The 15,520-nt window shown below is 37.2% G+C and overlaps 1 protein-coding gene and 1 long non-coding RNA gene across 2 annotated transcripts in view; both read right to left on the reverse strand.

Moving 5' to 3' along the window:
• Window positions 1–14,749, reverse strand: part of LOC146835275 (uncharacterized) — a 52,294-nt gene extending 37,545 nt beyond the window's left edge. Inside the window, exon 1 of the long non-coding RNA XR_014960403.1 lies at window positions 14,564–14,749. This is a non-coding gene — a long non-coding RNA (uncharacterized LOC146835275). The remainder of the gene's footprint in view (window positions 1–14,563) is intronic.
• On the reverse strand, window positions 1,340–12,579 carry LOC146835276 (uncharacterized). Its single transcript, XM_085600178.1, has 2 exons — window positions 12,470–12,579; window positions 1,340–8,908 (listed from the first exon to the last, which is right to left on the reverse strand). The coding sequence occupies exon 2, from the start codon at window positions 8,863–8,865 to the stop codon at window positions 2,401–2,403; it is 6,465 nt and encodes a 2,154-aa protein (XP_085456304.1). The 5' UTR covers window positions 8,866–8,908; window positions 12,470–12,579; the 3' UTR covers window positions 1,340–2,400.
• Window positions 14,750–15,520: the final 771 nt, after the last annotated feature.

Consider the following 15,520-nt stretch of genomic DNA (forward strand, 5'->3'; position numbering starts at 1 on the left):
GTTTTTTAAATGCTAATTCCTAACTATAACGTGTGTGAAACCCATGGTTTTTTCAGTGAATTTGCAAGGTTTTTTAAATGCTAATTCCTAACTATAACGTGTGTGAAACCCATGGTTTTTTCAGTGAATTTGCAAGGTTTTTTAAATGCTATTTTTTTTTTATATTCTTCATTTTTTTCAAACATATTTTTATTTTAATTTTCTTATCTTTTATAAAGACTATGCTTTAATTTTTAAAATCCTTAAATATTTTTTTTATATATATTTTTTTAAAATAAACATGTAAAATTTATTTCCAGATTTTTTTTTTTTTTTTTTTATAGTACGCGTACCGTAAGCTCACGGTAAGCGTACGGTTTACGGAACGTCCGTAATCTATCTACGCTGCTTGCGTATAGTTACGCACTTTGCGTAGCCGCGCGTACTGCGCGTGGGACGCGTGCGCGCTTACGCAACACGCGCACGTTACGCGGAAGTGCCGGGAAATGACTGTTATGCGCATGTGCGCAAGCGCGTGTCTTTTTTACGCGCACGCGTACTTTTTGCCGTAAGCGCACCGTAAGCGTACCGTAAGCGTACGGTAGGTCATGTGATCTTGAAACACAACTTTTGATTGGTTGAAACTACTTTCAGTTCTAGAACTCTCCTACACCACACCCATTCCCCTCATTTCTGCTTGTGATCCCTTGGGAGAAGGAGCTGGTTTGTCTTTGGGATACGATGGCAGAACAGCAGAGCTCTTCTGAGAGTGAGGCTAGCACCAGCAGCACTGTCTTGAGGCAGAGAGCGAGGAAAGTAAAACCTTCTTATGTTTGGGATTATTTTACTTTTCCAGAAGGCCAGCAAAAGGTGAATGCACCCTTAGTTACTTGCAAGCTGTGTCAGCGTGTACTTTCTAGAGGTAATCCTAACAGGAAGTATTCCTTTGGGAATCACACCATGAAGAGACACCTCCAGGATGTACACAGAAGGACACATGGTCATCTTTTTGGAGGTAACTCTTCAGAAAGACGAGCCAGTACATCCACAGCAGCTCAGCCTGGACCATCACCTGCAGGGCTTACTCCTTCTTCTGCAGGTCAGGTGAGCCCTTCATCTGTGGGGGGAGAATCTCCTTTTGCTGGCCCTCTGGAAATGAACCCTCGATTTCGGAAGGTTGATATTCATTGCACATTTTGTAAAGCTCTAATTTGTTATAGGGAGACCAGTGTTTCCCTAGTGAATAACAAAATAGATCAGCACATTTGTAGCTTTGAATGATTTTCCCATGGTTCCTTTCCTCTGTCCCTGCATGAACACAACGGTTCTTTTAAGAGCCAACCTTATCTTTCATCTTTTTTTTACATTTTTTTTAAAAAACTTTTTTTTTTTTTACCGTACGCGTACGGTAAGCGTACCTTTTTTTTTATTTTTTAAAAAAAACACTAAAAATCATTTTTCACATTACAAGGTCCTTGAAAGACTACAATTATTACTATTGACTTACCATACTCACTGAAAAAAATATTTATTCATTTGTTTTTTTAAAAAATAGTTTTTAAAATGGTTGTAGTTTACGAAAATTTTCTATATCGATCTGAAAAAAAAGAAAAAAGTATTAATATTTTTAAAACATTTTATAATACAGTACACATATTTACATTTTTTCCCAAAAAATATTTTTGCCTTATTTTTGCTGTTTTCAGAATATATTGCATTTCACTATAAATTGTGAAAGCAATTGCATTCATCATTTTACAGCGGGCAAAAAAAAATAACAATCTCAAAGATTGTATTAAAAAAGCCCAGAATCTCTTCTCACTTAAACTTATCATTACAGAAATGCATATTATTCTTAAAAAATGTCATCTAAAAACAATACTTTTTTCTTTAAAATACCGTCTGATATTTTTGTTTCAGAAGTACATTCACAATAATATATCTCAAATAACTCCAAAATACATCTGATTTTATTTCCTTTAGGCCAAATAGTATTTTTTATTCTTTCCCTGGAATAAATTTCCAAGGGAAAACCATTAAAATTCTAAAGTTTAATCTGTCCAGATCTCACCGATTCTCTGTAACATTTTGGTTCACGAAAATTTTTCGAATAATTTATTTAGTCCACAATAGAATTGCTTACTTTTCCACATGGCCAAATAGTAATTTTTGAAATTATTTTTGAAAAAATTTCCAGTGGCAGTCCAATAACATTCCAAAATTTAAAATGTGCAGAAGTTACCGATAATCTCTAAATTATTGGTTTTTCAAAATTGCATTAAAAATTTAAAAAGTCCACATTACAATTGGTTATCTTTCCTTTAGGCCAAATGATAATTTTAAAAATCTTTTTTCTACAAAATTGCAATGGTAATCCTGTAAAATGGTAAAATTATTTTGTCCAGATCTTGCCAAGTCTCTCTAAAATTTAGGTTTCAGGAAGATTAGATAGGAATTTGCTAAATCAAAAGGCAAACGTTGTTTGAAAATCAATTGGGAATCATTACACAGTGTCCATCCTTTTTCACATTTTAGATAAACTGTGTAATGTCCAGAAGTAACAGTAGGTCCATCATGGAAAATTATTGCAACAGTTACAAAAGTTTTTCCTGAAATTGATAATTGCTGTCCTGTAAACTTCTTTATTAAAGTATCCAATTTTGATCCATCAGCTCTACATCGTTGCATCATTAAAATTACATACTGTCCGTATTCCCTTAAAATTAATGTTGATAACATGTCAGAATTACACTCACCACATTTCATGCTATGATTAGCATCTTTAACTAAGTTTGCAAAAGTGACTGTTTTACTCTCTGGCAATGTCAAATAAATAAACCTTTCATTATCAACAATAGAACCACTTATATTATAACAATTATCACAACTATGTTCCCATTTATAAGAGAGACCAAAAAAAATGTCAATGGGAACTCCTTCTTCTTCCACTACCTGAAGAAAATACATCAAAAATTCGTGAGCATCTTGCTGTTCATTTTGAGAAAACTGTGTTCGTCCTGAACATACATCTAAAAGTTTTCTAATATCAGTAGCACTTTCTATTTGAGTTTTATCTTTACTCAGCTTTTGAAAAAGGAGACTGAGCTCTGAACAGAATCTTTTTCCCTGATTTATTATTATCTGCTCTTGCAAACTTTCCAGATAAAAAGCAACATTCAGCACTACATTTGCGTAGCAGTTGACACCAGAGCTATTTTCAAAATGACATCCTACAACCTGTTCTTCATTTTCCTTATTCTTTTTGCTTGCAATTACATCACTCCTCTTTTTTTTCCTCTTCTCTACATCTTCATTACAGATATTCTCATTTCTCCTTTTACGAGAAACTACACGTTTCTCCAACACAGGATACTGACCTAAATGAGGAGCATAGCTTCTTCTTAATCTATTATACTCCTTTACACAGTTTGTATCAGCACTAACTTTTGAGTCATCGAAGTCTATCATGAATAAACCTGATAATGTTTTGACTCGTGACAAAGCAACATATGCCATACCTTCTTTGAACACACTAGATCCAATGTTCACAAATGCACAATCTACAGTCAATCCTTGAGACTTGTGAATAGTTACAGCATATGCTAGAGAAAACGGAAACTGCTTCCTACGTACATATAAGTCTTTCACAAGCATGAAACGAACTGAACAACGACAAATGTCTTTAACTTCCTCTATCTGATCAAATTTTATTTTTAACCATTCAATTCCATCTTTTTTCTGATAATTAATAAAACCCACAACTCTTCCCATCGCTCCATTTACTAAGCCTTTTTCAACATCCAAATTTCTCCTTAAAAACACTCTACAGTTCATGCAAACATATAGATTTTTTTCTAATCCTGCTGTTTTGGAGATGTTCTTCTCTAGTGAGTCCAATTTATTTTTCAGTTTGCCTGTTACTGTGACAGTAATTCTTCCATCCTCAATTTTGTCCACTGCTTCCAATTTCATGATCTCTTCCTTTTCCAATTTCAAAAGCTCCTCATTGAATATTGAGCATTCACGTAGAGTTGGCATTAAGCAGATGACACTTTTGTTTTCTGCAATGTTCTTGTATATCTTCTCTGCAACTATTTCTTCCTTTGGAAATAAATTATGTAGCAGCCGAGTCTGTAATGCTTTTTTGCCAGCTTCTGTGAGTAGTCCAATCCTGATATCTTTCAGAATACTTCCATATTCTTCATCGTTTGTTTGCCTCATATTAGTTGTAAGTTCCTTGTACTCAAAGAAGGACCAAATATTTGTATTACCGATGCTTCCCAATGACTTCTTCGTGTCTTCATGTGTCACAGTATTAAACACTGGTTGTCCTTTAACCGGAGTAAGTTGCAAAAGATCCCCAAAAACGATGACGTGTTTTCCACCAAATAACACGTCATAGTCTGTCTTCAAAATTTGCTGCATTCTTAAATGCACAAAGGCAAGCATTAAGTTTGATACCATGCTCACCTCATCAATAATGAGAACTTGCATCTTCTTCAATACTCTTGAAACTTCCAAGCATGCTTCTCCAGTTAGCTTGTTGAATTGTATTTTGTTCTCATGCTCCACTGGTAACATTAGCAAACGATGTAAGGTGATTCCTTTTATGTTATATGCTGCTAACCCAGTTGGAGCAGTAACCACACAAGACAAAGTAGAATCTGTTTTTTGCTTTAGGTAGCTTCTGATGACTTTAATTAGGAAACTTTTTCCAGTGCCAGCTTGTCCGCTTACATACATCCTGATTGGATGAAATGATGTGCATGAGCACTCTTTTTTTTCATGTAGAAATCCGTGATCAATTTTGTTTTTGATCTCTTCATAAATTTGTTGCTGCTCTTGATTCAGTTGTCTTTCCAAATTTTCTAAGTCTATAAATGCTTCTTGAGCTTGATTCATAGCCGTTTCCACTTCATTCATGGCTATTGATGCTTCATTTTCAACGATTGGTTGTCCTAGGGGATCTTGACTGTATGTTCCTGAACTTTGGCTGTCCTGAGAACTGTCTCTAGCAATTTCTGCTGCAATTGTAGTTTCCTGTTCAATTTCTTCATTTAACATTTGCAGATAAGTTGAGAATGTACTGCATTGTATGCTGTCTTTGCAAGCATTAAAAGAATCTTCATAGCTCTGGAATTCTCCCAGTAGTTCATCCTCTGAACGCCATGGTTTAAACAACTGTAAAAGAGCCAAGTAGTAAAATTCTTTCTTGTCGGTAGTGTCGCAACTCAGCTTCCGGTGATTTATCAAACTTCCTTTGGTTTGCTTCACCAAACATCCTTCTTCACCAACGACTTTATATTTTCCATTATTGATGTCTTCTGCAGCTTTCCGTGAATAAATGTAGTTCTGCAGCACTTCATAGAGACACATGTTCTCCAGATGATGACTTCTCTTGGGATAATATGTGTCCAACATGTTTGTTTTCAATATATCTGTACTTTCAGGTTCGAACTGTGCCAAATATTCAATTTCTCCAACAGATTTCAGTACCCGATTTCTCATTGCTGCAAGGCCTAAACTTGCCCAAATTATTCTTCTTGACTTCGAGTAGAGACTTGCAGAAGATAATCTATCTGAACATTCGTAGGATCCAATTTCTCGATGCGATAACATCTTCAAACTGAAACTGTACAGCTTCTTACTGACAGTCTTCTCGTGAGAAATCTCTTCCCACATTTCCTTCAATTCTGTTTTTTCTGATTTCGTAATGTAAGACGTTACATATCGAGCAACAGCAATGGAATTGTCAGCAACATACTGTATATCCATGTTAGCGTTCCACATGGATAAAATGACTGGGTTGTAGTCATTTATATTTTTTGATTCTTCTTTTCTTTTAAGGTTGTAGGTATTCTTAGGTGATTTTCTTGTGATAGTATGTCTCACAGCTGACATAAAACTGTTGACTCTTCCATTTGTAAGAACAGGTCTAGGAAATCCAAATCGACATTTAGTGTAGTATTTTTCTTTGCTCTTGTATTTCCGTCGACAGTATTTTCCACACCGATGACTTTGGAAACGTAGAACTTGCTCCTTTAACTTGTACTCTTCTGTGCTTTTAGGTATAGCACATGTTGCATATTCTTCAATGTAAGATAACACTGCTTCATCAGTATCTGTTCCAAACTTTGGGGCATCCTTGATCCACAGCAGCATATGAATATGAGGAGCACCTCTTGCCTGGTACTCTTTTCTCCAAAAGAAATCCACTACTTCTCCAAGGGGTGGATTTTTTTTATTGCAGATGAAGGACATCATAGCCTCAAATCTATGATTGAAATATCTGCAAACATTAACCGGATCCAATGAGCACAGTTCTCCTGCTGTCTTGTATTCGATGTTTTCAATGTTTGAATTGGCCTCTCGTAGAAAATCCAGTAAATCATCCCAAGCGTACTCGGCGCAGCTTAGGGTAAGGAACCATGTTGGTGTTCCTAAATTGCGTAACATGCATTTTAGTTCACCATGGCGTCGGTACCAATATTCATTTGTCCCACGCTGACAAGCCATCAGATTGATCAGTTGTGTTTCCAAATGATCATCTCGGTGCTGCACTTTCTCCATAAAATCCTTAGCAGACACATTTTGTAAATGTACTCCACTTTTTAAAATGTGATTTACTGCATAAGACAGTGCAGACAAGTCGCTTTCAAATAAAAGATGGAACAAATAAGGGATACTTTGTCGAAATCTGGGATCTTCAGCATATAGTCTTGTAGTCCGATACTCAGAAGCTGGAATCTGTTCCGGACGTTCATCGTATCGTCCTCCTTTTCCTTTAGGAAACAGCTGGGGAAAACATCGAGCTTCCAAGCTCTCCTCCCATACACTCACGGGATTTCCTTTTGCTTTCTTCATCTGAAAGAGATCAATATTGTCTCCCATAACTTCTTTCGAATGGAGAGGATGTATGCTAAAATGTTCATAAATTTCTTCTTCCTTTGACTTGTCCACTTTTTCAATTTGTCCACTTGGTGTTTCTGTATCTCCTTGTAAATCTTCTTCTTCTTCTTCTTCTACTATATAAATTGATTCATACCATTTGTTATTTTTTTTCAAATACAAATTTGCTCTTTGTACTTTCCGCACATCTACCAGCTCCTGCCAAATCTTCTTATTCTTTGTAGGTACACCATTAACCAGAATAATTAATGGTTCAGTTTCCAAAGTATCCGCATCAATAGTTTCCATATTTTTTTTCAAATCCAAGGGCAAATACACCACTCTACCTTTTAAACCTCTCACTAAATCTGAAGGAGGTAATTTACCAGTTTTGGGCTCCATACGTACTATGGTCTGGAACGGATGAACACATTGAATGAGTATAGACTCATATGTATTTAATTCAGAAAGTTCAGCAGGAATAGCATCCAATTCTAAATTATTATGTACAGCTCTGGTCGGCATTCTATTTTCCTCTAACTTGTTGTAGCAGTATTTACAAATACGCTGATCTTCACCCAATTCAAAACAATTTTCAAGAAATATATATGTTGCAAAATCCATCCACTTATAATTATCTTCATTTTCACTCTTTCTGTAGAGATCAACATTCCTAGTTTGTTTTCTATAATGAGTTCTGCGGCAACAAATACAAGTAACATTTGGTCTTTCATTAGAGACTATTGCAAATTTTGTTATGTGATCATTAAATGTCTTACTTACACAAGGTTCTACATTCTCTTCCACTTCTGCCTCATTTACTGTGTCCTTCTCTGCACTGTTTTGTTCAGGACCAAAGTAACAAAACTGAATTTCATCAACAACCTTCTCTACATCTGATACCGTTCCTCGGAACAGAGCCCTATTCAATTCATTTAACTTTATTGCTGGACTTTTGGCAAAATACAACCGTCTCACAAACTTTCTCATTTCAGTATGATGAACAGCCAGCATCCTAAAATGATGGAAAACACTATTGCACACTTTTCTAGATAGACAAGCAAGAGAATGACCCTGCAAACCAGTATTCTCTCTCACTCTGCATGGATCCAGACTTTGAAGCACCTTAATCTTTTGTTTTACACTTTTTTTACTATATTCTCTTAGAAACTCTCGAAATCTGTCAATAGATTCCTGACGCACAGTGCAAATACTACTACAATTCCAAGTGTACACTGGGGCTTTAGGACGTCTCCCCATTGCCTCATCTGCCATCACTTGTACCTCATCTCTTGGAACCATTATCTCCTTCTCCATTATGCAACCATTTTTTACTTCGTATGAACGACCTCTGGTGTCAACTGCATGCAGCAAACTATTACTTTGAAAATAGCTCTCTTCATTAAAAAAAGGTTCACTACTTGAGCTATGCATCCACTTTCCTAAAAACACTTTACAAAAATTTGTTCTGTTCACTACTCTTTTGCTTTTGCTTTGTGATTTCAGTACATTAACCATTTTATCTAATGTACGCATCCTATTCAAAATTAATATGAATAGTTTCCTTTTTAATTCTAATGCCTTTGCTGCAATGGCTTCAATTTCTTTTTTTCTCTTATAATATTTAGCCTTTTGCTTATATTTCTTTATATCCTTTATCAAATTGGACATAACTCTTCTCTGAAACATTTTTCTACGTATCTCTTTAAATGCTGTTTTTCTGTTTATGTTAAACTTTTCAATTGCAGAAGGTATATTTGCATTAACTAAATCCTCAATTTTTTGCTGTTCTGTAGGTTTTGTTACATTTTTCCGAGAACAGACATTTTGTACATTTTTGTTTGTTTTCAATATTTTGTTTAGGAATTGTCTTTTTTGCTTACCAGAAGATTTTTTCTTTTTCCCAACATCAGCATCTTCTACTAACTTTGGTCCTCCAGTTGTCCTCAAATATAGTTTTTTTTTTAGCGTTTTTTGAACTCGAGATTTTGTAGGCATCTTAAATTTTGTTCACTGTTCTTCAGCAATACCTGCAAAAAAACTAAAAAAAAAATTCTTTATTGTATTTAAATATATTACTACATTTCTTTTCACAATAGTCACAAAACGAAATTTCTTTGCCAATTTGAATGCACACAAACTCCTCTTTTTTTTTGGGCAAGTGAAAATCTGTATAACAAACTGTCACATTATGAAACCAAGCTGTTTTTTTTTCAGACCACCACCGTGTGTATTCTCTGTGACTGCCTACACTCCAGCAGGGGCAACCAGCCTTAGTGATGCTGAATGTATTTGCATTACAGACTTAAACCTGAAAACCCCACTCGCTTCTAATTACTGTGCATGACTATACATGGCAAGCACATGGGTGTGTGCTAAACCTCTGCTTCTTCCCCCAAAAATTCGCTCCTCTTTTCCATCTACTGCAACTGTGAAATCACCAGAGCAAGACGCAATACATTTCTGCCTATAATTCTTCTATGCACACAGAGTCATGTTTTCACATTAGTGCCAAAACGAAATTTCTTTGCCAATTTGAAAGCACACTTACTGCTCTTTTTTTTTCGGGCCAAGTGAAAATCTCTTTTACAGACTGACACATTATGAATCCACCATGTGTAACTACAACAAAAACAATATATAAATATATTACTACATTTCTTTTCACAATAGTCACAAAACGAAATTTCTTTGCCAATTTGAATGCACACAAACTCCTCTTTTTTTTTGGGCAAGTGAAAATCTGTATAACAAACTGTCACATTATGAAACCAAGCTGTTTTTTTTTCAGACCACCACCGTGTGTATTCTCTGTGACTGCCTACACTCCAGCAGGGGCAACCAGCCTTAGTGATGCTGAATGTATTTGCATTACAGACTTAAACCTGAAAACCCCACTCGCTTCTAATTACTGTGCATGACTATACATGGCAAGCACATGGGTGTGTGCTAAACCTCTGCTTCTTCCCCCAAAAATTCGCTCCTCTTTTCCATCTACTGCAACTGTGAAATCACCAGAGCAAGACGCAATACATTTCTGCCTATAATTCTTCTATGCACACAGAGTCATGTTTTCACATTAGTGCCAAAACGAAATTTCTTTGCCAATTTGAAAGCACACTTACTGCTCTTTTTTTTTCGGGGGCAAGTGTATATCTCTTTTTTCAATTTGAAATCACTTTTACAGACTGACACATTCTGAAACCTTTTTTTTTAATTTATTTAAATGCACATGTCCAAGCAGTTTTTTTTTCAGACCACCACCGTGTGTATTCTCTGTGACTGCCTACACTCCAGCAGGGGCAACCAGCCTTAGTGATGCTGAATGTATTTGCATTACAGACTTAAACCTGAAAACCCCACTCGCTTCTAATTACTGTGCATGACTATACATGGCAAGCACATGGGTGTGTGCTAAACCTCTGCTTCTTCCCCCAAAAATTCGCTCCTCTTTTCCATCTACTGCAACTGTGAAATCACCAGAGCAAGACGCAATACATTTCTGCCTATAATTCTTCTATGCACACACAGTCATGTTTTCACATTAGTGCCAAAACGAAATTTCTTTGCCAATTTGAAAGCACACTTACTGCTCTTTTTTTTTCGGGGCCAAGTGAAAATCTCTTTTTACACTTTGAAATCACTTTTACAGACTGACACATTCTGAAACCTTTTTTTTTAAATTTATTTAAATGCACATGTCCAAGCAGTTTTTTTTTCAGACCACCACCGTGTACATTCTCTGTGACTGCCTACACTCCAGCAGGGGCAACCAGCCTTAGTGATGCTGAATGTATTTGCATTACAGACTTAAACCTGAAAACCCCACTCGCTTCTAATTACTGTGCATGACTATACATGGCAAGCACATGGGTGTGTGCTAAACCTCTGCTTCTTCCCCCAAAAATTCGCTCCTCTTTTCCATCTACTGCAACTGTGAAATCACCAGAGCAAGACGCAATACATTTCTGCCTATAATTCTTCTATGCACACAGAGTCATGTTTTCACATTAGTGCCAAAACGAAATTTCTTTGCCAATTTGAAAGCACACTTACTGCTCTTTTTTTTTCGGGGCCAAGTGAAAATCTCTTTTTACACTTTGAAATCACTTTTACAGACTGACACATTCTGAAACCTTTTTTTTTAAATTTATTTAAATGCACATGTCCAAGCTGTTTTTTTTTCAGACCACCACCGTGTGTATTCTCTGTGACTGCCTACACTCCAGCAGGGGCAACCAGCCTTAGTGATGCTGAATGTATTTGCATTACAGACTTAAACCTGAAAACCCCACTCGCTTCTAATTACTGTGCATGACTATACATGGCAAGCACATGGGTGTGTGCTAAACCTCTGCTTCTTCCCCCAAAAATTCGCTCCTCTTTTCCATCTACTGCAACTGTGAAATCACCAGAGCAAGACGCAATACATTTCTGCCTATAATTCTTCTATGCACACAGAGTCATGTTTTCACATTAGTGCCAAAACGAAATTTCTTTGCCAATTTGAAAGCACACTTACTGCTCTTTTTTTTTCGGGGCCAAGTGAAAATCTCTTTTTACACTTTGAAATCACTTTTACAGACTGACACATTCTGAAACCTTTTTTTTAAATTTATTTAAATGCACATGTCCAAGCTGTTTTTTTTTCAGACCACCACCGTGTGTATTCTCTGTGACTGCCTACACTCCAGCAGGGGCAACCAGCCTTAGTGATGCTGAATGTATTTGCATTACAGACTTAAACCTGAAAACCCCACTCGCTTCTAATTACTGTGCATGACTATACATGGCAAGCACATGGGTGTGTGCTAAACCTCTGCTTCTTCCCCCAAATATTTGCTCCTCTTTTCCATCTACTGCAACTGTGAAATCACCAGAGCAAGACGCAATACATTTCTGCCTATAATTCTTCTATGCACACAGAGTCATGTTTTCACATTAGTGCCAAAACGAAATTTCTTTGCCAATTTGAAAGCACACTTACTGCTCTTTTTTTTTCGGGCCAAGTGAAAATCTCTTTTTACACTTTGAAATCACTTTTACAGACTGACACATTCTGAAACCTTTTTTTTTAAATTTATTTAAATGCACATGTCCAAGCTGTTTTTTTTTCAGACCACCACCGTGTGTATTCTCTGTGACTGCCTACACTCCAGCAGGGGCAACCAGCCTTAGTGATGCTGAATGTATTTGCATTACAGACTTAAACCTGAAAACCCCACTCGCTTCTAATTACTGTGCATGACTATACATGGCAAGCACATGGGTGTGTGCTAAACCTCTGCTTCTTCCCCCAAAAATTCGCTCCTCTTTTCCATCTACTGCAACTGTGAAATCACCAGAGCAAGACGCAATACATTTCTGCCTATAATTCTTCTATGCACACACAGTCATGTTTTCACATTAGTGCCAAAACGAAATTTCTTTGCCAATTTGAAAGCACACTTACTGCTCTTTTTTTTTCGGGCCAAGTGAAAATCTCTTTTACAGACTGACACATTATGAATCCACCATGTGTAACTACAACAAAAACAATTCCCATTTCTATTATTCATTTCTTAAGTTACCACATACATCCCCTCTCAAACTGTAAACTCACCTTTAAAATTAGTTAGTTGTGAAAGAAATGTGTCACTCAAACAGCAGATTATCAGAGCCAGGATCTCTGTTCTGTACACCTCTCTCCTCTCAGCAGAACCAGATAATGGCAAACTTTCCCTCTATTTTTCCACACATATACATGTAAGTTTCAAATCTCAGTGCTTCCCCCTTTTTTTCAAATGTAATGACACATTTCTATTGGTTGAAAACCAACCCTTTTCCAAAAGTACCCTGCCCCCAACTTGACTTCTGCCTAGTACCCTTCCCCCAACTTGACTTCTGCCTGCTACCATAGCAACAGCTCATGGAACACTGCTGTGTGCAGTTAGGTCAGAAGTTCGACACACAATGTTTCAATTCCACAGAGCAAGAGTGCTTGACTTTTCAAACCTAACTGCAAATCCATAGTACTGTTCTTTGGTTACACATTTTTTTGTACCAATACAAAACATGCTTCTATTAATTTTCACATACAGCCTAGTTTTTTTTCTAGAATGGTATGAAACAGCCAATCAGTTCTTTTTGTTTTGTAAAAAATATGTATGCCTCCATTTCCAAACTGTCTTTCTTTTCATATTGCCATTCTACTGAAAGACACCTCCTGAGTGCATCCAGTTCTCCTTTGAAGATGTTCACAGTGTGGATTGTAGGGCACAGCTATGTCTTCTGGAGTGAAAAGTTTGCAGAGAAAACAGATATGGTGAGAGACCTTGCTTTGCCAAATGTAGACATTAAATGGATTGGTCAGAGAGGGTTAAAGTGGCACCAATTGATGCCATTGGTGAAATCCTTCATGCAAATCCAACACCCTGACCTCATAATAGTGCACTGTGGTGGCAATGACCTAGGCACTTTGACTGGGGTAGGTCTGGAAATGCTTATGAAGGACACCTTTGCACAACTGTTTACACTTTTCCCTAAAACTGCCTTTGTGTTTTCCAACATATGCCAAAGGCAAAAATGGAACTGGTCCAATCATTTCTGTCCACAGATTGACAAAGCAAGAAAGCACGTCAACAAATCTGTTTCTGCTTTCCTCCGTGACTATGGTATGGGTGCCATTTACCACAACAACTTGCGTTACGACATGCAAGACATTTATAGAGGAGATGGTGTGCACTTCAATGATGAAGGGAACAGAGTCTTCCTCTTGAACCTTAGACTCTGCATCGGTACTTACTTGTAGGTACCACTAAAAAAATGACTCCATAAACACAACAGCTCTTTTTAGAGCTCCCTAATTTCTAAACTCTTAAATCTGATTTTCATTTATTTATTTTTATTTTTTTTACCGTACGCTTACCGTGAGCTTACCGTACGCGTACCCCGTGATTTTTTTTAAAATCAATAAATGTTTTTTTTGTACTTTTCTGTCCTTCTTTGACCCCCTTACAATTGTTAGGGGGTCTGTAACTCTCCTCATTGCCCCCTTTCCTTGTTTTCACTCTTTTTTTTCAGAGTGAAATACACAAAATGGCGGCCGCCGCTTCCTGGTTTCGACCGATTCGAATGTTTACTAAGATCTAAGAGCCAATCAGAATCGCGCTCGCGCACGCCGCCGTACGCTTACCGTAAGCGTACGGTAAGCGTACCGTAAGCGGGCTCAGATATATATATTGATTTAAAGGCTATTTTCTCAGAATCTACTGAACAGATTTACACCAAACCTACAAAAGGCACTTCCTTGACCTGAGGACTACCTCTCTGCCAAATTTCAAGTAATTCTGTTCAGCCGTTCGGGCTGTAGCTCGTTCTAAAGGTCCTATGGAAAAATGCATGGGAAAAACGCGTTTTGGGACCCCCCTTTTATCTCAGCCCCCGCTTGACGGATCCCCCCGAGACTTTCAGGGTAGGAGCGGAGCGTAGCGCCCCACCTATTTTGAGAAATTTGCGAGGATTCGTCGACCGGCGCCAAAGTTATTCAAAATAGAATGTTGAGGTTTTCCTATGGAAACGTGGTCCTAACTATAACTACCTACTGGCGACCGCCAGTAGGTAATATATATATATATATATATATATATATATATATATATATATATCAAAAACCGCAATGGTAGCGAACCGCCACCGTTAGCCCCCCCCTACTCACTTGTGATGGTGGTCCGCAGCGAGGTGGCAAACCTCTCCGTATTACGACAACGCTGTAATTCCTCCTTTCCTGAATCCCCAGCAACCACGGACACCAAATGAGCTTCAAACCGGTCTTTTTAATGAGAGCAAATAGGCAAAACAATTACTCTACGCGTTTCGGGATCACACTCCCTTGATCACGAGTAAGGCAAAGTGAACCAGGAAGTACAATATATAGTCATGTGATTCTTTTTAGTAAACAAAGAAAACAGACTTCCAGGCTACTCGTTACTTCACGAGGCCATTTTTTTCTTGAATGCAACTTTAACAAAGTTTACATTTCGACAAAAATTTCATTGAGTGGAACTGAGTAACACACTTGATGTGATTAATTTCCGTTCAAACAAGCAATTTTGACATTGTATATTAATGCCCACAGGGGCTTTAGTGGACAATTGTTTAGAAAAAATAACGATTGAATCGGAATATGATGGAAGGTATATATTTAACCTGTATGATTTAAATGAACGGGAATAGTTATTTATTATATATAATGCAATGAAGGTTCAGATCACATCAAGTGTGTTACTCAGTTCCACTCAATGAAATTTTTGTCGAAATGTAAACTTTGTTAAAGTTGCATTCAAGAAAAAAATGGCCTCGTGAAGTAACGAGTAGCCTGGAAGTCTGTTTTCTTTGTTTACTAAAAAGAATCACATGACTATATATTGTACTTCCTGGTTCACTTTGCCTTACTCGTGATCAAAGGAGTGTGATCCCGAAACGCGTAGAGTAATTGTTTTGCCTATTTGCTCTCATTAAAAAGACCGGTTTGAAGCTCATTTGGTGTCCGTGGTTGCTGGGGATTCAGGAAAGGAGGAATTACAGCGTTATGCGCCGTGATGTCACGCGCAGTGGTGCCGCGCGCCGTGAACTCGCTTCCATACTGCCTGAACTATTTTTGTCCCCCCACTTC

This window comes from Triturus cristatus, chromosome 4_2 (genome assembly GCF_964204655.1).
Source record: "Triturus cristatus chromosome 4_2, aTriCri1.1, whole genome shotgun sequence".
In the NCBI taxonomy this organism is placed as follows: Eukaryota; Metazoa; Chordata; class Amphibia; order Caudata; family Salamandridae; genus Triturus; species Triturus cristatus.